Below are 25,221 nucleotides of genomic sequence, written 5' to 3' on the forward strand. Positions count from 1 at the left end.
CAAGTAACCGGCGAGCAACTCGATTATTATTTATTCAAAATCAAAATCAAAATCAAAATCGTGTTATTCGACCTCGAGCTAGAGTAACTCGATGCGTTATCGAGTCGAGCTCGAGTTTGAAAATTATTACTCAAGTCGATTCGAGCTCGAGTTCTAATATTTTGAATTTTTTTCGAGTCGAGTTCGAGTAGTATGATATTCAAGCTCGTCTCGAGTCGAACCTGGTAGATTACAAACTATAAAAAAAATAATTGCCGGCCCATTTATTTCGTAATCAAGCCCTTTCACAACAATTGGGCTTGAAAACAATGTCATCAACAATTAAACTAATAAAATCAGGTGGTTAGCTCTTTTATTGGAGTGCTTCTAATAAATGATAGGGTTGATGACATATTGTGAAGGGTAATTTTGCATTAAACAAAAAATTAGGAATAAGAGTTGTCCAAAAAAAAAAATTCATTTATTTACTAAAATACAAGTCAGCTTCTGGATTTGAATTAAATTAAGTAGAACCAGAGGCATAATCAGAATTTGTGGTTAACAAATACAACAAACAGAGAAAAATGAATAATTATTTTTTAAAGGTTGCAAACATTGTCAAAGTAATATAACTGACAAAATAATTTTAATTTTGATTATGCAATAATTATATAATTGAAGTCTCCAACATTGATCTGTAGAAACTTGAGAGATAATTTAAGATATTACATGGTTTTGATTAAGACGCTTAACCCCTTTGTATATGGAAAGTCTTCGCGCAAAGAAGTGTACATCATCATTTTTTAATTAATTATAAATAATATAAAAAATCATTTAAAAATAATAAAAACAATTCAAAAATTGGAAAAATAAAAATATGAACGTGTTTTTACAAATTCTGAAAATCTAACGAATATATTTTATCAAATTCAAATATTTATCTATAAATAAACAATCATTTTGATTTTATTTTACACACAATCTTTAATTTAAATACCAAATTATTAAATTGAATAAAAAAAATTAATATTTCAACATCATCTCTATAACATCATTTCATCACTTTACAAAATATACGATGAAGTTATGAACGCTAACATCAGTGGTAGATCCAACCATATGGTTTTACCCGAGTTAGAATTTTAAAATCTTTTAATATTTTAAATTGATATATACGAATTAATATCATATTAATTCAAAATTATACAAAATTTACATATAAAGTTTTATAAAAAAATCAGGCCACCCGAACTAAAATCCGGTGTCATTGACTATGGCTCCACGCCTCCGCCACTGGCTGACATCAACATGACATAAAGTTATCTTATTATTGATCATGCTCTAAGTCATGCATGTTTCATTAAGTGGCCCATTTTTTTTATTTAAAAGAAAATTCAAAAATTAAAACATATATACACTTCAACATTCTGAAGGAAGATTCATGCAGCTTAATTTAATTCTGACATGGTCGTTTATTATTTTATATGGTTTTTTTTTTCTATTACCAAGTTGGGGAGAGAATTTGTGAGTTGGCATGGCATGGAATCCATACCTCTCCCACTTAACCCAAAAATAAAAAAATAAAAAATCACTGATACAAAGTAGTATTATATCAACTTTGAACCATTTAAAAATTAAGGACACGATCAAGTTTTGACTCGTGGATTTGCTTGTCGTTTCAGTTACGAAAAATGAAAAAATCATACCAACTCCATTGAAAAGTTAACAAATTGCACATTTTCATAATTGAAATTGCGTTTGTTTATTTAAATTGAGATCGGATACTTGTCATTTTAACAGATATCGATCGAATTTGTTCTTTATTAATGTCATTAAATTAAGCTAGGCTCACGTTAAGACTGAATCCCACAAAATCTTTCAAGACTCTATAAATATGTCGATATCTCATTTTCAAAATATGCTCTCATTTTTCATTTCCGAGTGATTTGATTTTAGGAAGTTTTTCTCGGATAGTTCTGACTTGAACGTCGGAAGATTTTCGTAATCATGATAGCAACAAAAGTTATTTTGCAAGCGCCAATATAAAATTTCTAGCGAGTGGATTTTAAAGCTCGAATTATCAATGGAGGGGTGGCTCAATAAAGATAGGGTTTTAAATACCCATGCGTTTCCATTCATTTTATGATCTTAAAAAATAAAGTGTCTTGATTTTACTATTTTAAGTTAACAAATCTCACAATTTTTTTATTTTAAGTTAACAAATCTCAGTCGCTTTGTAAAATTCCTTGCGTCTTAATGAACCGTTGGATCGGGCTTAAACTTTTACAGTACGTTCATAAATACATCAAATAAATTATGAACGGTGAAGATCGGGTTTGAGATTTTTTGGCCTGCTTATGGACGAAAAACCTTAAGTATGCTGTTCCCGCATAAAATATGAGCAGTTTTCTTGCGAAGGGTATAAAAAAAAAAACTAACCGTTGGATTTTGCTGAAACTTGGATATATAGTTCAAAACATATGAAAGCATATTCTGAACAGTGAAGATCGGATTTGGAGCACCCAAACGAGAGAAAAGAATTTCTTAATCTGGACAGAATTTTGATGACTCGTGCAGAATTTTGAGAGCAAAAACTCGAAAATTGAGGTGTGAAATTTGAATGATATAGGGTGATATTTATAAGGGTGAGGTGAAAATCTTATCATAATTCGATTGATATTCTTCCATAATTTCGAGATAATTATTCCATAATTATCGAGATATTTCTTACTTAACTATTGATATGCTTCCTTGTTAAGAAAATCTACTTTGTATGTAATATTTCTTTCCAAATAGGTTGATATCCAGCCTTATTTCAAAATTAATACATGATTTGCACTGGATTTTGAATTTCATGTATTTATTGGCTTGGAATTTCTAATATCATGTATTATTTAATATTTTCGAATTTATTATAAATCAAAAATAAATTCTTATACATGTCTATATTAAATAATTATATGCCCAAAAATTTGAGTTCTCACATATGCAACCAAAAAAGTACTTTCAAATATTCTTTTCTTAGTATTTTTTCTCTGGATTTAAGTATTAACATGATATATTTAAGTAAAATATAAAATTATGTATAATTTGATTAGAAAATTATTATCCATTTATGAAACTTAAATTCCGATTGGTATACTAAGTGAGTTTGGGCAAATTTTGAGTGTTGATATTTAGAAATATATATCGAATAAATAATAAATAGTGTGACCTTATGTTGAACGATCGAGATTTTGGAATAATTCAAAGGTTTAATAATTGAACCCATCATAAAAGAGGCAATACACAATTCTAGAGACCCATTGACAATTACATCCACATTAGAAAATTAAATCTGACGTTGATATATATATATATATATATATATTGGAAAAAGATTAAATTTTTTAATGCCAATCAGAATAAATTTTTTAATGCCAATCTTCTTTGTAATGATAGATATTAGCACCAAGTTGTGTCACACATACATATTCCAAATATTTATGTTATATATTGATGTTTCTTTGAAAAATATTGATGTAACATCAGAAATTATTGTTATGTCTAATGTCACTTATATATTGATGTGTTTTTGAAAAATATTGATTTAACATCAGAAATTATTGTTATGTCTAATGTCACGTCAGATAGTAGACTAAAGTAACCAAAAATTAAAACTCAGTGTAACAAAACAAAATTTTGAAATTTTAATAGAAGATGTTAGTTGTACCACATGAGTTAAATAAAATCCCCGAGAGTTGCATATATAGACTTAGATAATCATTCCCTCTTGAGCTAGCTTTTGGGATTGAGTTAGGTTTAAGTCTCATTTTTAACATGGTATCAGAGCTCTGGTTCGACCGTTATGTGTTGGACCGTCCCTAGTTAGTCACACGTTCTGTCTATAATTGGATCATTTGTAAACTTCACGCTCCATAAGTTCATTCATGGGCGTGGGAGGGTGTGTTAGTTGTCCCACATCGATTAAATAAAATCTCTGAGAGTTGCATATATGGACTTTGATAATCCTCTCTTCTTGAGTTAATTTTTGAGGTTGAGTTAGGTCAAAGTCTCATTTTTAAAAGAAGAAAACTCAAAATTTGACAAGTTAGTGAACTAAACAAAATAATTTTTGCATTTTAAAAATCAACAACTCTTAACTATTTTCATTAATAGAGATATCTTTCATATTTTAATTGATAATAGCATACTTATCGAATCGTACGCGTTGGTAGTAACATCATCGACTCCCAATTTCTAGACAATGATGAATCAGTTAATTGGCTAGTTAATCAAATAAAATTATGCTCGGGGAATTTAATAACAATTGGCAAATACTATTTTCTCAAATCCATAAATTTTCAAGGAATCAAATCTTTGTGTCTTTGTGGGTCAACTAACATGTGATAGATCGAGCTAGACTTTTCTGGAAGAGCTTGAGTTCGGCACGGCTAAATCATCCTTTCCACTTTTATTGAATATTGAGGCAAAAAATAAAAGTCGAAGATATCATCGATAAAAGCAATTGAAATCAAGAAATTATGATTTCAATACTCAGATTTCTCACGTGATCAACCATCTTGGTCTTGAACTTCTATAAATTATTATTTAATTGGCTCGTAAGATATAGAACGATGGATGATATAAAATAATATATACGAATTATATATTGAGTATATCATCAGTTAAATAAAATAAAATAAAATAAAATTATACAATAAACTATAGAGTAATCATTTCGTATTAAACTCACTTTGTGGTATTCACAATATATCTGGTGCTTGTATGCAGCTTTCTTTGGAGCCTTGGAGGCAATACATCTGTATCGTATGATTAAACTTGAGTCCTCCGAGAAGTGTAGAATATCTCGATCATGATATATAATCGAAAGAGGAGACAGAGAATTTATTTTTAAAATTAATATATAATGTATATACACATATATAACACTTTCCTATCATAATATTGGTGTTCACACGTTGCTATATATATATATAAAAGAAAAAATAGTCTTGGTTTCCAATTATCATTTATTCTTTGAAATAATTTTTTTTCTAAATATATTTTCAATAAGATTGTGTGAAATATTTAATTAAGGACTTTGCCTTTCTATAAATGATATTTATGATAAGATTTTTATGATGTGGCTTTATTGTTTAAAAACTGTTTATTTTTAATAAAACTCTTGGTTTTCATATCTTGTAGGATTTTTTTTGTAAACAAACCCTAGGAGAGAAAGAAGCTATAAATAAGAAAAGCAAGATAAGGACAAAAAACCTTGACTTTTGTTGGGACGTTCGGTTGCTACTCACTTTTGCACTCTTACACGGTGTGAAATTCAAAGAAAAATAATTCACAAAGACGTAGTCATTTTGAAGAGTATTGTGTTACATGTTGCTGTGATTGTTGAAGAGATCTGCAGACAACACGTGTTAAAGTGTTGGCTGAAGATCACGTTTTTATTAGTCTCATTTTCGGCATCGTGTTTTTGATTTCTTGAATATGTAGTGTGCTTGTTTGTTTAGAAAGTAATTTATTTTCTCAAGTGTTGATAAAATTAATTTTCGATTAAAATCACTAGTGTTGGTATTTGTAAATTGAATTTGGTTTTCTAGTGATTATTAAGTATTTATATTTGTACACAATTAATTCTGAGTTATTTTAATTTAAGTTATTTATTTGTGTGTTATTTATTCTGCCTCGTGTCGTCACTAAATAATACAATATTTGAGACAATATTTTAAATTTGATACACACAAAACTTTTTATGTTGCATATGTTAAACATAATGCCCCCTAATATATATATATATACAAAAATTTGTGTGAGACGGTTTCACGGGTCGTATTTTGTGAAACGGATATCTTATTTGGGTTATATATGTAAAACTATTATTTTTTTGCTAAGAATATTATTTTTTATTGTGAATATCGATAGGATTGACCTATCTCACAGATAGAAATTCGTAAAATCGTCTCACAAAACATCTACTTATTAAATACTGCACAGCCGACATTCCAATAAACGATTCATACAACAGGCACCACCATTTACATTACAAGTCCGAAGAGAAAAGAGAGAGAAGTAAAGCTGAGTTTGTGGATGGCAGGCTTGCAGAGATCTGTAGTATCTTTCAGGAGACAAGGATCTTCAGGTTTAGTATGGGACGACAAATTGACTCAACTCATCAATCAACAGGAAGAGAACAATAAACTTCAAGCTGAGGCCAAACAAGATCCACCCGCCGCGCTACCCACCAAGAACTCGCCTTCGCCGCCCCAATTAACCATCGAGAGAAGCCGATCCAACGGCGGCGCAAGAGGGTTTCGTACTGGAAGGGTGTCCCCGGCGATTGAGCCGCCGTCTCCTAAGGTTTCTGCTTGTGGGCTTTGCAGTGCCTTTGGCAAACACGACAACAACCGCCGACGCCGCCTGCCTCCTCCGAGACCCGGTAAGCGCCTGATGTAACGTCCCCAGAGAAGTCGGCTGCGCGTGGGTTCCACGTGATCATCTCGACGAAACAGAGGTGTTGTAGTTGTTTGGAGTTCGGTAAGATCGAAGAAAAATTATCGTGTTTTTAAATATCTGTAAATTATATTTTTCCAACTTTTCTTTATCTCTTTTGAGCAATCTTTTTTTTTTTTTTTTTTTTTTTTTTAGTTTTCTTAAAAATATCGTTAAACGTAGTTTTATGTGTATAATTTTGTTATTAAATAAAAAATTATGAAATATGTATGGATTGAAGATTGCTACCTTGTTGAGGTTTTCTTTTTCTTTTTTAAAATTGTACAAATGATTTAAAAAAAAAAAAAAACTCATTTGAATCAGATCAGATATCATAAAAAATATGAGCAAAATTGATCAATCTCACATGTAAAGATCGTGAAATCGTTTTAAAAAACTTACTCAATGATCATTCTCTCAAAATTGTCTATTTTCTAAAAATATCACGAAAATATTGCTGTCATTTATTCTATTATTGATTTCCTTATACAAAAGTAAACACTATTGATTTATTTTTATTTTCTTTCCCGAAAATATAGATGATCATAGTCTATTTAAATAGTATTTTTGGTTTGTGAAAATTTGAAAATATTTTGATCTCAATTTAATTGTTGCGGAGATAACGAAATTTGAATTTGAAAATGGTTTTGAAACGAAGATATAAAAATCAATTAATGTAAATTATATGTTTTATTAGAAATTTGTGTGACGGGAAGCTTCCTATCTATTCCCTATCATCTCCTTTAAGCTTCGACACTAGTCGATCTTCATGCATCAAAAGCCATTGCAGCCCTCTCTTATAAACCGACCAACATAGGGGCAAAAGAGATTGAAGAGGAAATTGGTATTTTGCAAACAATTGATGATGAAGTGCAACTCCAATATGAGTAGGTCTCTTGTGAAAAGGTCTCACGAATCTTTATCTGTGAGGCGGATCAACTTTACCTATATTCACAATAAAAAGTAATACTTTTAGCATAAAAAGTAATATTTTTTCATGGATGACCCAAATAAGATATCCGTCTCACGAAATACGATCTGTGAGATCGTCTTACACAAGTTTTTGCCCTCAAATATTTCTTTCATCAATCGCACTAACGTATATAATTATATATCAATTGTTAAATATGTTTTGGTAACATTACCAAAATGAGTTAGGAGATGACTAGTTCAATCTTTTATCTTCTAAAACACTCTTATTGTTATGTTACGTTTCGATTGCTCTCTTAATTCATCTGGTAAGGACGGGTATTCCTTTCCTCTTCGTAAATAATTATATCCAAATAGATAATTAACTTATATAACTGGAAATCTTATTAATAATACCTCTTTTAATAATTTTCCAATTTTTTTCACCAGAATTTGACGCAAAATGAAAAACTAAAATTGATTTAGTGATATGTTTATTGTCTATGGTGAGTCCTTTACCCCGGAAGGTAAAGAAAAGCTTTGCCAAGATTAGAAAGATAGACGATAATATAAACATGCTTCTAGTCTTTTCTAAAACATTCGCAAACACTGTCTAATTTAACATATAATTTTCTTGCTAATTACTATAATAAAATTACATACATTTTCTTTTTTCTAACATGGTGTTTGTCTGTCTCTAGACTAAACAGTATCTTAATTAATCCTCGTCCTTTGGATGTTAATTTCTAGATGGACCGGCGAGCTTCATAATAAAGAAGAATCCACCGATTGTTCCCTGGCATAGTATATGTCAAAGTCATATCAAAAAAATATTAAATTACAAAATAAGAAAATGAAATGGATAATTAAAGCTGAAACGTATAAATAAAACATCAAATTTTACCCCAAATTTTTTTTTTTAATTTTGTTCGCCTGCTACGTGATTAGGGTGACTGCAGACGTCCGATGTAATAGGAAATGCTGGTTTGTAGTGGATAGCTAGCTAGAAATCTAAATTTGGAAACGAAATTGCAACGACAAGAACTACTTTCAAAATCAACAGACTAATCAAATTGTTTTTGTCTCAGTCTTTTTTTTTTCTTCGAAAAACTCGTTGATTTTCTAGAAAAATATAAAAACTGTTGTGGAAATAAAGAAAACAAGAATATTTGGAAATGAATGACAGAGGAATAATAGTAAGATAGTGAATAATATTTTGCTTGAGAACAAAACTATTTCCTCATTTTATTTCATAACAGAAAATGCTTTTATATAGGCTTACAATCCAACGTTAAACAATTGAATTATCTCAACAACTAGAGATTTTATTGACACTACTTTTATTGACTAAATCAGAATAAATAATAAATGTAAAATATCAAAGACCAAGTCTCCTTACTTCTTTGAATCAGTCTTCAACACTCCCCCTTGATTCAAAGCTACAAACTCCTAGTTGATTTCTGAAATACATATGTTTCTTGCATGGAAGGGATTTCGTAAATATGTCAGCAACTTGTTCGTTTGTATTGCAAAACTCCAAAGTAATCAACTCTTTTGCAACCAACTCTCTGATAAAATGAATTCGAAGATCAATATGCTTTGTTCTTCCATGGTATAATGGATTCTTGGACATAGCTGTTGCAGATTTGTTGTCAGAATAAATCTTAGTTGCTTCAATTTGCTTATGCCTTAGATCTTCTAGAATTCTTTGCAACCATACAGCTTGACATGCTGTTGAAGTAGCAGCTACATACTCTGCTTCGGAAGATGACAATGCTGTTGTTGCTTGTTTCTTTGAACACCGTGAGATAATAGCTGAACCAAGACTAAAAACATAACCATATGTACCCTTTCTATCTTCCAAACACCCAGCCCAGTCACTATCTCTAAATCCAAGCAATTTAAAGTCTGAATCATGATCATACCATAACCCAAAATCAGTTGTTCCTACAATATAGCGTAACACTCTTTTTGTAGCACCTAGATCATGTTTTGAAGAAGAGTGCATAAACCTTGATAACACCCCAACTGAAAATGCTATATCAGGCCGAGTGTGAGTCAAATAAATCAGGCCTCCAACCATACTTCTGATATACTTTGAGTTTGCTTCTCCAGTGCCATCATCAAATTGTAGTTTCTAATTTAAATTAATTGGGGTGTCTGCAACTTTACAATTGGTCATACTGAATCTTTTAAGAAGATCAGTAGCATTTTTTTTTTGTGAAACAAAAATCACATCCTCAACTTGATTCACTTTAAGATCAAGAAAGTAATGTAATCGACCCAAATCTGACATTTCAAATTTCTTTTTCATGCAAACTTTGAATTCATTAACAAGAGCAGAAGATGACCCCATATAGATCATATCATCTACATAAATACATATGATCAAAATATCATCATTACCTTGTCTCTTCAAGTATAGTGTGGGCTCATTCTTACTTCTTTCAAAACAACTGTCAAAAAAATATGAGTCAATTTTGTATACCATGCACGTGGCGCTTGTTTCAACCCGTAAAGAGCCTTTTTGAGCTTATACACCTTGTCTTCTTTACCATGAATAATAAAACCTTCAGGTTGGGTGACATAAACGTCTTCTTGCAATTCCCCATTCAAGAATGCAGACTTGGTAAATAGGAAAACTTAAATAGGCAGCTAGTGCAAGTAAAATGCTCATTGTTTCAAAGCGTGCGACAGGAGAAAATGTATCTTCATAATCAATTCCTTGTTGTTGGGCATACTCTTTCACAACAAGACGAGCCTTATGTTTATCAATGGTATCATCCGAATGATACTTTGTTCTAAACATCCATTTGACTCCAATAGCATTTTTTCCTTCCGGTAAGTTCATCAATTCCCACGTTTCATTTTTCTGAATTGATTTTAGCTCTTCTTCCATTGCAACACGCCATTTTTTTTTCCTATAGCTTTTTCAAACTTAACAGGATCAGCAACAAATAAATCTTGAGTTGAATTATAAATTTCCCTCAATAATCGAAATTTCAGTGGTGGTGTTTCATCTGAAGATGGGTTGCTACATACTATAGGACTTGAAGTGGTTGAATTTGAAGGAACCGAACTTGAAGAATTCTGCTGCAAAGGAAATTCTTCAACTTGTGGAGCTTCAATTAATGATGGAACATCAATATGAACACCTCCAGATTCTTCTTGCCATTTCCAATTTGCATCTTCATTAAATATGACATTCCTGCTAATAATCACTTTTCCAGTGACAAGTTCATACGGCCTATATGCTTTAGATTGTGTACAATAACCAACAAAAATGCATTTTGTTGATTTATCATCAAGTTTGCTACGATTATGCGAATCAATCAAAGTATATGCAATACAACCAAATATTTTTAAATGACTTACTGAAGGTTTCTTACCACTCCAAGCTTCATATGGTGTTTGATTTAAAACAGCCTTGGTCGGTGATAAATTTAGTAAATAAACTGATGTAGCAACAGCTTCGGCCCAATATTTATTTGGAAGTTCTTTTGCCTTAACCATACTCCTTGCCATTTCAACCACCGTTCAATTTTTTCGTTCAGCTATGCCATTTTGCTCGGGTGTATATGGAGCAATCAACTCTCTGTGCAGCCTCTGCTCTTCACAAAACTGAATAAAATTGTTAGATAAGAATTCACCTCCTCTATCAGTGTAAAGTGTCTTTATGTTTCCGTCATTTTGCTTCTCAACAAGTGCCTTGGATTTTTTAAATGATTCAAATGTTTTTGACTTGAATTTCAGAAAATAAACCTAACTCATGCGATTGTAATCATCGGTGAATAACAAAAAATATTTACTTCCTCCAAATGTCTCAGTTTGAATAGGACCCCACAAATAAGCATGAACAAGCTCCAAATGATTTGTAGCTCTTCTAGATTTTTCAATAGGAAACGATTTCTTGTATTGCTTCCCATACACACACCCTTCACATAAACCTAAAGACTAGATGTTAGGCAGCCCGGAAACCATTTTTTACTGACTCAACAATTTCCAACCTTTAATATTCAAATGCCCATAACGCAAGTGCCACAATCTGGACTTGATGTTTTCTTTGACAACAAAGACATGATTTTTAACACTAGAAACTTCAAGAGGAAACAGTTTATTTGGCATCATTTTAAAATCAACAATGACTTGATTAGATTCTTTATTTCTAATTACACACGAGCCATTGTCAAAAAGGACAGAATACCCATTACCCATTAGTTGCCCAACACTCAAGAGATTTTGAGTTAAATTGGGAATGAAATAGACATTACGAAGGAGCTTAATATTACCACATGCATCATTTACTGCTATAGTACCTTTTCCTTCCACTTGCATTTGTTTGTCATCTCCAAGTCTTACTTTTATCTTGTATGACTCATCAAGCTCCTTAAATAATGCCTTTGATCATGTCATATGATTAGAGCATCCGCTATCCAAAAACCAAATATTGTTAGTAGACTTTGCATCTTCTTGATAAGCCATGAACAAATTTGAATCTTGTTCCTGCTCTTCTACATAATTTTCTTGCCTATTTTTATAGCAGCACTGATCCTGCACATGCACATATTTTTTTTATAGTAGTTACAATATGGGACATTAGTTTCTTCTTGTTGTTTGAGGTTGTTTTGCTTATCTAGTTTCCAACAATCAGCCTTTATATGCCCAAATCTTTTGCAATAATAACATTGGATGCCAATGTTTTTGTCACCTCTTCCTCTGCCATAATCATCTCTGCCACGTGATCCTCCCCTTCCACGTCCTCTACCGATTGCATATCTTTGCTGAGTTATCCCCTTACACATGAAAGGCTTTTTCTTCATTTTTTTCAACCAATTTATTTTTTCTTTCCTCATGAGATTGCAGTGATCTCATTAGCTCATCAAATGAATATGTTGATAAGTCCTTAGATTCCTCAATTGCGGGGCCAACATGATCAAATTTGGAGTCAAACTTCTAAGCACCTTCTACACAATTGTTTGATCAGAAATTTCTTCTCCATAGGACCTAAATTGATTGACGATTTCAACAAGTCTGGTCAAGAAATCTTGCACGGATTCTCCTTCTTTCATAAGTAAGGTTTCGAAATCCCGACTAACCGTTTGAAGTTTTACAATAATTACCTTCGATGTCCCTTGAAACGCACTCTTTAAGGTTGTCAAAGCTTCTTTTGATGTATTTGCACCAGCAATTTTGGAAAAAATTGATTCATGGATAGCTTTTTGTAGAGGTGTCAATCGGGTCGGGTGGGTCGGGTTTCGGGTCAACCCGCGAAATTTTTTTTATTTTTTTCCAACCCGAACCCGAAGCAAACCGAAAACCCCCAACCCGAACACGAACCCGTCTAACCCGACTCAACCCGTCTAACCCGCATAACCCGAATTTTTTTTTAAAAAAATTTAAAAAAAATTCGAAAAAATAATAGTAATATTTTAATTTAAACACATAATAACAAAATTTTCGATTTAATTGTAGAAAATTAAAAGTATATTTACTAAATCAAATAAACAATTATTAAAAAAATAAAAAATACAAATAAATATTAAATGATGAAAATTTATTATTTAAATATACAATATATAAAAATATAGGATTTTAAAAAAAAAAAATCGGGTCAACCCGAAACCCGTCTAACATGGCAATAACCCGAACCCACCGAACCCGACCCCGAACCCGAACCCCAACCCGAACCTGATTTTTTTCGTGTTGGGTCGTATCGGGTTGACGGGCCGTGTCGCATTTTGACACCCCTAGCTTTTTGATTAAAGAATAATGCCTTTGCATCTTTCTTTCTGTTTTCTTTCGGTCTTGTTTCATCATCTGGATCTTGGTATCCATTTTCGACCAAGTCCCACAATTCTTGAGACTTGAAAAGAGTTTTCATTTTGATGCTCCAGAATTCATAATTTTCTCATTTGAATACTGGTATGGCTGGTTGAGAGATGCTTACAACATTGCCATTAGTTGTCATCAGTTTGAAACCCAGTTATGAAAGAACCTAGCTCTGATCATACCACAAATGTTGTGGAAATAAAGAAAACAAGAGTATTTGGAAATGAATGACAGAGGAACAATGGCAAGATAATGAAGAATATTTTGCTTGAGAACAAAACTATTTCCTCATCTTATTTCAGAACAGAGAATGTCTTTATATAGGCTTATAATCCAACATTAAACAACTGAATTATCTCAACAACTAGAGATTTTATTGGCACTATTTTTATTGGCTAAATCAAAATAAATAATAAATCTAAAATATCAAAGATCAAGTCTCCTTACTTCTTTGAATCAGTCTTCAACAAAAACACAGATAAATGTAGAGAAAAATTGATGATATAGTTGCTTAGTTCCGACCATAAACTACATATAATTTTAAAATATAAATATAAAGTAAAACAAAGTGATGTAGTTTAGGAAAATGAGTTCAAATTGAATTTTTTTAAAATGAATTACCTGCCTGTATTTACGAAAACAAATAATAAAAAAAACTACTGGCACATACACCAATGGAAAATCCCATCAAGCTCGCTGCTGAATGCCACGTAGCTTTAACACGCGTCGCTAACACTGAACACGTGGCAGCTTCTTATCTATTTTCAAGTTCTATAAACTCGCACATCCTTTCTACTACACTTTTATCGGTGAAATTTTCATCTGTTGACTCATACCGTCATACGGTGTTAGAAATTTTGAGCTCTGTAATAACCAGCGTTTTCGAATTCGAGTAGTCTGCTCGGTGTTCTTTCTTCAATGGCGTCACGAGATGAAAGATATAAAGCTGGTGAAACTAAAGGTCAAGCCCAGGTAAATGCACAAATGTGCATATTATACATTTCAATCATATACGATGAAAATATATATAAAGACGTATTTATATAAGCAAGTGAAACTGTATGTATGTATATATACACGTGATATTCTTTACCGTTAATGTATATCTTAGAAGATTATTAACCATGTTGAAACTTCGCCTTCTCCAGGAGAAGGCGCAGCATGGAATGGACACGATGAAAGACAAAGCCCAGGAAGCCAAAGACAAGGCTTCGGGAGCTGCTCGATCGGCTCAGGACCGCACCCACGAATCCAAAGACAAAACCGGCGGCTACGTGGGCGCAGCCAAGGACAAGGCTTTCGAAACGGCTGAAGCCGCGAAGGACAAGGCTTCTGGTGCAGCTGAAGCAACCAAGGATAAGGCATCCGAAATGACTGAGTCTGGCAAGGAAACTGCACAGTGTGGGAAAGAGAAGACCGGTGGGGTCATGCAGCAGACTGGTGAACAGGTGAAGCAGATGGCCAGAGGAGCGGCGGATGCTGTGAAGAATACGGTCGGCATGGGTGGCGGCGCCACGGAGCAGGGCCGCCAGGGAGGAGTGGAGAAGTAGAGTATCGGTGCTTTGATTTTAGATGTTTTTTTTCGGTTACATGCAGTGCAAGAAATCCTCGTCCCTTGAATATGTTCTATGCTCTTGTTCGAGGGCGAGGTTTTGTGTTTTGTACACCAATAACGTTGTCTTAATGAAATGCTGGATTAATCATTGGGATCCAAGTTTGTTGGTTTATTTACATTATCTCAACAACTGTTCAAAGTTTTTTCACGAACACATTTGTACGGGTTTGTATGTATCGTTTGTACAAATTTCTTTTATTGATCAATGACTGAAGTTTGTTCGCTTAAAATTATTCTTGAAACTCTAGTTTGAATATTTTTTAAAACAGTGAATTGTTTTATTAAATATTAAACAAACCGCTGCTATATCGATATGAGTGTGAGGATCACTCTTGAAACTGTTCATATTATCAGCAGCAGTGGTTTTCACAAAACCGATGTGAACCCCTTTTTATTTTCTATCTATTTAAGTACTTAATTTTATACCTATGGAATTTATTGTCTATTAATTGATTTTTGGTTGACTAATGGTTGGGTAATTTAACGAAAACGGTCTACTTTTAATATTTAATATTTGTATTAGCAGTTGCTTTTTCTAACTTATTGATATAATTATCAGGACCACTGTTGAAATTCCTCATAGTGAATATTTTGCAATGGTCGAGTTGTGACTGTTTTTATTGTTACATATTTTCGGATTTTTATTTTTTCATTTTGTGGAATGATTTTGAAAATGTACCTATTGAATACTATTAGTTTACAAACTAGTTTAAACTAGTTTAACTTAATTTTTTTTAAAAATTACTCTCCTATTAAAACAAATTTTTAAAAGTTATTCAAACATATGGATTAAGGCTCCATATTTAGAACCTATGTACTTTATGACCTAGAATCTATGTATCTATGTATTTTATGGCCTTGAGTAGCCAAAAGAAAGATATATAAATATGTTTAAAAAAAAAAAAACTCTTAAACTACACTATCAACGTAATGAGAGTATATCGAGATGAGTTATTACTATTGTGAGTCAAGTTTCATTGTTACTATTGTGTTGTTTGATGAGGCGGCTTGTAAAATAGTGATTTTAAATCTTTATGGGTAATATTGTATGTATTAGAGATAAGACATGTTGTACAAAAAGAGTAAGACTGATATTTAAAGGATATAAAATACCATTAGATAGATACACATATCTCCAACTCATGAATATAAAGCCTGACCCATTAGCACCTAAGTAGATGCATTTTGCGCTGTCATAAGTATAAAAAAATAAAGTTTTGTTTTGACTAACAACAATAGTTATATCTTAGTGGTAATCAATTTATCCTAACATTTGGTATCACTGTGAGATCATGAGTTTAAGTATCCAAAGAAGCATACTTCTATATTTCTTGAAAGGGAATGCTGGGTTAAGTGTGCACGAGTGAGAATAGTATTAGAATTTGTGACCTCCTGAGAAGTTCGTGTAAGTTATGTTGCTGACGTTGCGCCGCTTGATCTAGTTGGCTACACTACAAGATCAACAACACACCTACGACAACGGTTTTACGGTTTTTACTAAAACCATTGTCGTATGCTTTTTGACAACGGTTTTAGTGAAAACTGTTGTCGTATGTGTGTTTTTTAAACAAAAGACAACGGTCTTATAAAAACCGTTGTCTTTTAGGTGTCAAAGACAACGGTTTTTAGGGTCAATGACAACGGTTTTATAAAACCGTTGTCATTTGAGCGTTTTTTAGGGTTAAAGACAACGGTTTATAGAAACGTTGTCTATTAGCGTGTTTTTTTGGACAATCGACAACAGTTTTCTTAAACTGTTGTCGAAAAGGGTGATGTAAAACGTATTTCGCGACGTTTTTATGTCAACCGTCGCTAATTTAAAAATAGCGACGGTTTGTCCTAAAACCGTCGCTATATATAGCGACGGTATCATATCTGTCGCTATATTTAGCGACAGTTTAAAATAAATCCGTCGCATGTTTTTAATTAGCGACGGTTGATATTACCCCGTCGCTAATTTTAGCGACGGTGTTAGCACAACCATACTACATTTAGCGACGGTTTAAAAAACACCGTCGCAAATTATAAATGTCCGACAGTTCATTGTTAAACCGTCGTTATTAGCGATGGTTTAACCAAACCCCGTCGCAACTCTTCTATAAATACCCGCTCATTCGGTCCATTTTAAAACACACAACTTCACAACACTTAAAATTTTTCTTATATAATTTTAGTTTCGGTAATTTTAAAAAATTGTTCAAAGTTTTTGAAACCCCCGCTTATTTATGTAAATTTTTTCGTTTTATTTTTTGTTAAATTTTTAAGTTTTAGTTAAGATCTCAGTCTATTCAAATTACAAGTTTTTTTTAGAATTATTAAAAGTAAATTTTTTTTTTACTGAAAATATTAGCGACGGAAATCATGAACTAACCTTCGCTAAAATTAGCGACGGGATTTATTACCTAACCGTCGCTAACTAGCAACGGTTTAACAAAAATCCGTCGCGATATTTATTTACGACGATTTGTTAAAAACCGTCGCAAATTGTAGCTTCAACAACGGATAAAAACCGTTGTCTTTGAGCGCACCCTTTAACCACAGGGGCTTTAACAACAGTTTTAAAAGACTTATAACAACGGGGAAAAACCGTTGTCGTAGGCCTTTTTTCTTGTAGTGCTAGGTAGTCGTAAAAGAGTGATGTCATATCTTAACGAATAATGTTTTCTCTGCTGGGAACATGGATGATGGTAGAGAAATGTTAGGAATAATTTCTAATAGATATGAAGCAACACCAACATATAACACGCACCTCCCCAAATTCATTGACCAAAAACCCGACCTATTAGCACTTAATTAAGCGTACTATGTGCTACCACGAAAATAAGAAAATAAAGTTTTGCATTGGCTAACATTTATAGCTTTTGGCCCAATGGTAAGAGTTTGATCCTAACAGTTGGTATCGGAGCGAGGTTACGAGTTCAAGTCTCCAAAGAAGAATATTTCTATACTTCTTGAGAGCGAATGTTGAGTTGAACGTGAGTGAGAATTGAATTATATATTGAATTTTATATTGGAGAAATCAATTGGATTTCATATCTCAACACACAACCCCCAAATACTATTCAATTATCAAGAAACAACATATATAATAATCATAATTGCAGAAGTGTGTCCGAATCCATGATTTTGCAGTCAATTTTCGGTGATGATCTTCAATTTGCAGATTTTCTTTAAGCCAGAGTTTTGTTGATGTGATACAAAACTTGAAACTTTATTATGCAAATTGGGAACATAACCATTGTTTTATAATTAAACAAGTTTTTATTATTTTTAATTTGACCCCTCAACAAACCAGAAATATTATATATGATATCCACACAATAATATCATGACGTTTAAGTCCTCAAGTCAATTCTTATTCTAAATTAGACAACATAATTTTACGACTTATTTAATTGATGACAAACAAACATTTATAATTATATTATGGCCCCAAAAATTTTAACATATATCACCTGAACTAATTATTTTTTCGCCCATTGGTTTTGGGTTAAAATTTTTTTTTTTCCCCTTAAATTGTGATTATGATATCTTCCCGATGTAAATTTCTATCAAGCCATTTAACTTTGGATAATATATGCATTAACATGTGGATTTTACTGAGTTGGTATGCATCAAGGATTGTACGATGATTCATATGGTTAGTAGTTTATTTCACGTGTCTTCTTATTTATTTTTTTGCCGTAAAATGTCACCCCCTAAAGCAAGAAATCAGAAACACGAACATACAGTGGCGGAGCCATATGTAAAGCTCGGGTGATCCAATTTTTTTTTTAAAAAAAATTATATGTAAATTTTGTATAATTTTGGAATAGTAAGATATTAGTCCGGATAGATCAGTTTAAAATATTAAAAGATTCAAGAGTTTAAAATTTTAGTCCGGACAGAGTCATATTTCTGGTTCCGTCAATACGAACATAGGACAGGCATGCATGCCGCACTGCACGGGTGTGATATAATTATACTAGTACTCTATCTATGCGTTGCATACATGTACAATAAGAATTCGGGATGAACTGCGCACGACGCGTTCAATTCAAATAGAGCCGACTACTGATTCCGGAGACAATTGCTCCGATCAGATCAATGGTGACTGATTCCTCCACGGAACTGTTAGGATTTGACCATGTTTAAGTCTGTCGATTTATTTTAAATTCCTCGCTGCCTCTGCCCTGTGATGCATGGACGAAGCATTGAACCACAAGTGACAAAAAAATTCTTACAAAAAATCTAATTTGAAGTCAAATTATAACATGCATCGTGAGAAATCAAATCAAATGTTTACTCCAGATGCAAAGTTTATATGACTTACATCTCTAACGGCCAAAATATTAATATTCAATATATAACTTTTGATAAAACGATAAATATCGGATCTTATAATTATATGTGTGGTACGTCTTCGCTGATGATGACATTGAATTAGCCATGTTCGAAATAATGTATTTTTTTAAAAAAAAATTAGAACTGTTTGTTGCAATTATTATTTATTGATATATTAGTTATATAACACACATCAATCAAATGATTACATAAAAAAATTAGAATATTATCTTTAATGTATAAATTTTGCTTACATTCATTAAATAAGTCTTGAAAAAGTAATTTATAATTTTATTTCAAATTTAATCAATATATTGTTGAGTAGGTCTCTTGTGAGACAGTCTAATTTTTATCTATGAGACAGGTCAACCCTACCGATATTCACAATAAAAAGTAATACGCTTAGCATAAAAAATAATATTTTTCCGTGGATGACCCAAATAAGAGATCCGTCTCACAAAATACGATCCGTGAAACCGTCTCACACAAGTTTTTGTGTATATTGTTATTTAAAATTAGCATTTTGCCTATATTTCTTCCTTTTCCGTGTATTTTTCCTCAAGTAGAAACTTTTATTATTAACAAGAAAAACTATAAAAGAACTTCCTTTGGTCTTACGGTGTCATTTTTGGGCAGTGGTTTCCGCAGCTATCAATTCCCCCGACGACCGACAGTCCGACTGGACCGCTTACCGAGTCGGTTCACTGGTTCGTATGGATTTTCGATCTCTCAAATCCTGGTGCCCTATTACTTTATCTCGTGTTAATTCTCTGCAAGTGTAAATCTGAGAAATTTAATCGCCGGGGATTGTTATGCTGGTGTTTTAGTCGGCGGAGGTCGATCACTTTGCGATTTAGGGCTTGAGGTACTTGATTTGTTTTCAGTTGATTTCTGTTTTTTTATTTGTTTATTTACTCTTTGTTTTAGTTCTTCAGGGGCCTATTTGTTCGAGTAATTCCTTTCTTCTTTTTTTTTTTGGTGGTTTGATTTGGGTAATTCTTTGTGAATTTGGGCTTTGATTGATTGCATGGAGAGATTTTCGAGGGTTGACTCGTCATGATTCGTTCGTGTTCGATTCCGATATCAGTAAAGTTCAAATTCTGAAATTAATTATAGCTTCAAGGAACGGAATGAAATGAAATTAGCTGTAGTGTTCCGGTACCGGATTTTGAAGAAATTTTATTCTTTTGTTTTTAGTTGAATGATAACAGAAATAATATAAAGTTTCATAGAAGAACGAAATCACCAGATCTGTGACATTAGATAAATTTTAAAAAGAGAGACTATTTCTTTCTGTTTTAAATTCTTTGGTTTGTTTGTTAACATGGATAAAACCTAGGAGTTCAATTTGCAACGAGATTCTTTCCAAACGAATCACAAGGAAAATTCAAATTACACGGTTATTCATAAATCTTTTAACCTTCTCGAGTTATGCAGTTTTAGAATTTGCTTGTTGGCTTCGGCTTATGTGGGCGCATTAATTTCTAACTAAATGAATTTTTTGAACTGTCTGAATTTTACAGAAATGAAATATTATTGTTTCTTTTATGCATGAAATGATGAACAAATCATAACTAACTTCTTCATGAAATTGTAATTTTAATTTTTTTAGCAGCCCCAGCCAGCTCAGCAGACTAAGTTCCAAAAAGTTGCTCCAGTTCTGAAATGCCAAAAGAAAGAAGGTTGAATTCTCGATCTTTTGATCGGGCTAGGGTATCTCCTTATTCTTGCAGCTTCAAGGACACAGGTTGCAAGGATGATGGAACGTCCCCTCTTGTTGGGGATGAAAGAGAATGGGAAGAAGCCCGATGCCCCATTTGCATGGAGCATCCACACAATGCTGTCCTGTTACTATGTTCCTCCCAGGAGAAAGGTTGTCGCCCTTTCATGTGCGACACGAGCTACCGACACTCAAATTGCCTTGATCAATTTCGAAAATCATTTGCATCTTCAACGACAGGACAGAAGTCTGACCTCGTTTGCCCCCTTTGTCGGGGATGTATCACAGGGTGGGTTGTCAAAGCGCCTGCAAGGAGGTTCATGAACTCGAAACCAAGATGCTGTTCTCTAGAAACATGCAATATCAGTGGAAATTATACCGAGCTAAGGAAGCATGCTAGACTTGAACATCCCTCTGATCGTCCATCAGAAACCATTGCAATCCGGCAATCAAACTGGACAACATTGGAGCGTCAACTAGATATCAATGATGCACTTGTACACCAGTTGGATTTTGAAGATGCCTGGGATGGGTGGCCTAGCTGGGATGAGTTGGGGGATGCTGATTTTTGGAGTGATGGAACCTTCTTTGATTTCCCTATGGAAGAAATGTCTGATTTTGACGATGACATATTTGGTAGTCTACCTCTATCTGATGCCTCTGTGTTCTCATCTCTGGAAACAGAGGGGAGCGATTCTGATTTCTCAAGAGAATATGACAGTCTCGATAGGAGATCAACGGCAGATAATTCAAGTCCAAGCTACAACGATCAAAGTCCGTCGTCGAGTTCAAGGCCAACATCGATGTATCACAGAGAAAACAACCCAACCATTTCTGAGTCCAGTCCAACATCACACAGTCAATGAGGGAATCCCTTGTTGATGTCAAGATCAACATCGAGCTATCCCATAGAAAACAATCCAATCATTTCAGAGTCCTAGGTCAAACAATGGAGGAGGAAATCCCCTCTCGATTTCAAGGTCAACAGTGAGGTATGACTGAGAAAATGATCCTACCAATTCAAGATGGTGATCAAGTTATGATAGAGAAAATTACGCTACATATTCAAGATAAAAAAGTTATAGAGTAGGGAATGCGTCAGTAAATTCAAGAACAAGATCAAGCCGTCACAATACATCAAGTCGTCGCACAGGAGAAGGCGCCCCTCTTGCAAGACGAGCTGAATCTAATGACTGTGCAACACTTTCAACCTTGAAGAACTTATCTAAAATTGTACCAAAACTGCATATTTTGTTGTTTCTGGGTGATGGGGTTTGAGTTCAAGATGTCTTTCGATTGGACACTTGTGTAGCATTTGGTTTGGTTTATTGATATCGTATTCCATTTGGCATTCCGGTAGTCCATTGACATCTATTTATTTAATAATCTGCTTGGTATTGTTTATTGTATTGAAGAAATTGCTGAGTGTTTATATATATTAGTACACCGACACATGTGTTGCGTGTTTAGTACAATATTTTTTTCAATTCATTTTGTTTATATTTAAATGGAGATCAAAATGTAATTATGAGAAATGACGATCAAAATGTAATTATGTGAAATAGTAAGAGATTACACTATAATTTTGATATATAATTAAAAAAATAATAAATATAAAAAAGAATGAGAAAAAACTTAAATAAGAATTGAACTTAGAAAGTTTAGGTAATAAAGAGTATATCCATTAAGTTACATTTGACTTGCATTAAATTTTTCTATAGGGTTTAGGTTTTATTAAACACACAAAATTTTGTGAGACAGTTTCAAGATATCGATTTGTGAGATACGTTAAGAGTATCCATAAATAACATATGCAATAATTTTAGCCGGACAGCCAAAAAAAAAGTCGTCAATATAGCTTCCGCCAATGTGATATCAACCAATTTGCCACGGCATATTGAGAAAACTGAAGAGAACAGCAAATAATGTTCCATCTTGTGTGACAAAACCACATCTTCAGCCTGTTCAAATGATTGAAAGGTTGTAAATTATTCTACAACTTCGGAAGTTCGATGAGTCCACCAACATATCAATTCTACCAGGTACAATGGTTTTGCGCGGTAAAATCTTTAAATGAAACAAAGCTGATACTCATTGTGGCTGCCATTCTTATCAAGTTTCATCAGGTTCAAGCTATGTACGAGTCTCAAAAACATCTCGTATAAAAGATTTCGAATATGCGTGGGTAGTAATCCCTGTGAAAATGAAGTGGGTTAATTACAGATCAAGCTGTCAGTGTATGTGCTCCAGCTTAAAATGTAAGATGAATTTACAATTCTGGTTTCGTTTCGGTTTCAGATTCAATTCTTTTCTAATTTCTACAATCCAAAAACGAACCGTCGAACAGAAACATAATAGGGTCTAGCTGCTGGCATTTATAGCCCCACAGACCTGTATCTTTTCCAAGGTCGGATCACCTATAGCCCCACCATGAAATATTAAAACAAGGAATTGAACAAAAGTTTCTTACCATCACGGGAAATTGATATCACAGGGATAAGCACTATCTTTTGTTGCTTGTGGAGCATAAATATCGAAGCATATACTCGTTTGAGGAACAGGTATCAGCGAGATCTTTATGCAACCGAATAACAGAATTTTGCAAGGTTCTAAGAGCAGGTCGCAGGTTTGTGAAATTCTGCTGAATTACGGTGCCATGGAATTTGCACAGTTCCTAAAAGAAGCCAAAAATACAGTCACCATTTGTTCTGCAATTCAAATTGCTGTTTCTTCATTTGCAAGATAACTATACGATTAATGAGAGCTTTTATATAACCTGGCACCATCTAAGAATGAACTCCAAATGTGGACAATTTTCCAGAAGATCTGCTAGTGCTTCCACTAATCTCTGCAAATATTTTACAGGGACTGATGAGGCGACATCTGATATATCTGTTNTAATTATACAACTGATTTTATGTTTAATAAATTAAGAACAAAAATACAATATTTATACTAATAAATTTTATATTACTTGTGTAAAATAAAATTGTAATACTTAATTTTTTATATGCTACCTTTATAAAACAACATCAATAATAATTATAAATAAAAGTATTATTATTATTTTAAAAAAAAAGTTGATTATTATTCTAAAATACAAAAAATATATTTCTTAGTTGTATCTTATAAGTCAATAATATTATAAATAATACTTTTTATAATATAAATTTTTGATACTACGCATGTCAAATAAAATAATAACATATGAAATTAATTGTAATATTTATTTACATTTAAGTAATTAAAAACAATATTAACCGTATTTATAATAAAAACATTTATATTATTGGTGTAAAATAAATAAATCATTACACTAATTTTTTTATATACTACCTATATAAAACAACAACAATAAGTATTTTTATTATCATTTGCATAATATAAATTAATAAAAATAACTAATAATATATAGAGACATAATTAAACATTTTAATTATAAACTCAAAACGTACGATGATGACAAATTCATAATTTATATTCGAATAATCAAGTAAATTAATTTAAATCAACGCGTACCTCAAATAGAAGTTCAAAATCAAAATTTTATCTGCAAATATATAATTACAAATAAATAAATTAACGATTTTAATCAAACATTAAACCACAAACTTAATTTAAAACATATATACCTCATCTGCTGCAATTACTTGATCAAAACATCGAACGAAAATCTACAGGAATGAACAATAAAGATGCATTTAAATGCAGAGAAACGAAGGATGATAGAATCACAAGAATAATACATTTGCACCGAGGGCAAACATATATAAGCAAATTTTCATCAGATAAAAAACACACCATGTTAATACTTATCAGTGATACATCACATCACTTTATCACGCAAATTTTAATTCAAATTTTTTTTATCGTCTTCTTTGTAAAAGAAAAAACAGATGCATGCATTATTGAGTACAGGGGTTGTCAGTATTTCACATGCCACGGTTCTTTGCCGCAAACGTCCAACAATTATTTTAAAAAAAATTCAACAAGTCCTATTATTTAAAAAAACAATTAAAGTTTTAAAAAAAAAATTAATTTTGCAAGTCACGTCATTGGAGATGGCGTGACTTGCTTTTTAAAAAAAAATTAATTTTGCAAGTCACGCCATTGGAGATGGCGTGACTTGCTCTTTTAAAAAAAAAAAAAAAAAAACAGTCACGCCATCTCCAATGGCGTGACACATTAGTTTGTTAAAAAAAATTTTTTTACCTTATTTTATTAATCTTTTATCATATATGCCGTAAACAATTAAAAAGCCCGGTTTATTGATATCGTATTCCATTTGGCATTCCGGTAGTCCATTGACATCTATTTATTTACTAATCTGCTTGGTATTATTTATTTAATTGAAGAAATT

At 32.5% G+C, this 25,221-nt stretch overlaps 3 protein-coding genes and 1 long non-coding RNA gene across 5 annotated transcripts; 3 read left to right on the forward strand and 1 right to left on the reverse strand.

Annotated features, from left to right (window-relative positions):
- Positions 1 to 6,063: 6,063 nt before the first annotated feature.
- LOC140977477 (MAPK kinase substrate protein At1g80180-like) lies at positions 6,064 to 7,356 on the forward strand. The gene is made up of 2 exons (XM_073442213.1): positions 6,064 to 6,412; positions 7,214 to 7,356. Exons 1-2 carry the CDS (start codon positions 6,064 to 6,066, stop codon positions 7,354 to 7,356), a joined length of 492 nt encoding a protein of 163 aa, XP_073298314.1.
- A 6,658-nt stretch (positions 7,357 to 14,014) lies between these two features.
- On the forward strand, positions 14,015 to 14,917 carry LOC140977850 (uncharacterized). Its single transcript, XM_073442582.1, has 2 exons — positions 14,015 to 14,175; positions 14,352 to 14,917. Exons 1-2 carry the CDS (start codon positions 14,122 to 14,124, stop codon positions 14,751 to 14,753), a joined length of 456 nt encoding a protein of 151 aa, XP_073298683.1. The 5' UTR covers positions 14,015 to 14,121; the 3' UTR covers positions 14,754 to 14,917.
- A 4,791-nt stretch (positions 14,918 to 19,708) lies between these two features.
- LOC140976519 (uncharacterized) lies at positions 19,709 to 22,220 on the forward strand. Of its 2 annotated transcripts, none has more exons than XM_073440739.1 (2): positions 19,709 to 20,006; positions 20,757 to 22,220. In XM_073440739.1, exon 2 carries the CDS (start codon positions 20,807 to 20,809, stop codon positions 21,725 to 21,727), a length of 921 nt encoding a protein of 306 aa, XP_073296840.1. In that variant the 5' UTR covers positions 19,709 to 20,006; positions 20,757 to 20,806; the 3' UTR covers positions 21,728 to 22,220. The 2 variants fall into 2 exon arrangements, with proteins under 2 accessions (XP_073296840.1, XP_073296839.1); XM_073440738.1 differs by having other exon boundaries at positions 19,710 to 20,006; positions 20,754 to 22,220.
- A 655-nt stretch (positions 22,221 to 22,875) lies between these two features.
- Positions 22,876 to 23,758, reverse strand: LOC140977812 (uncharacterized). The gene is made up of 3 exons (XR_012175438.1): positions 23,638 to 23,758; positions 23,332 to 23,535; positions 22,876 to 23,056 (listed from the first exon to the last, which is right to left on the reverse strand). It is a non-coding gene; the product is annotated as an uncharacterized lncRNA (long non-coding RNA).
- Positions 23,759 to 25,221: the final 1,463 nt, after the last annotated feature.

This window comes from Primulina huaijiensis, chromosome 5 (assembly GCF_012295235.1).
Source record: "Primulina huaijiensis isolate GDHJ02 chromosome 5, ASM1229523v2, whole genome shotgun sequence".
Classification (NCBI taxonomy): domain Eukaryota; kingdom Viridiplantae; phylum Streptophyta; class Magnoliopsida; order Lamiales; family Gesneriaceae; genus Primulina; species Primulina huaijiensis.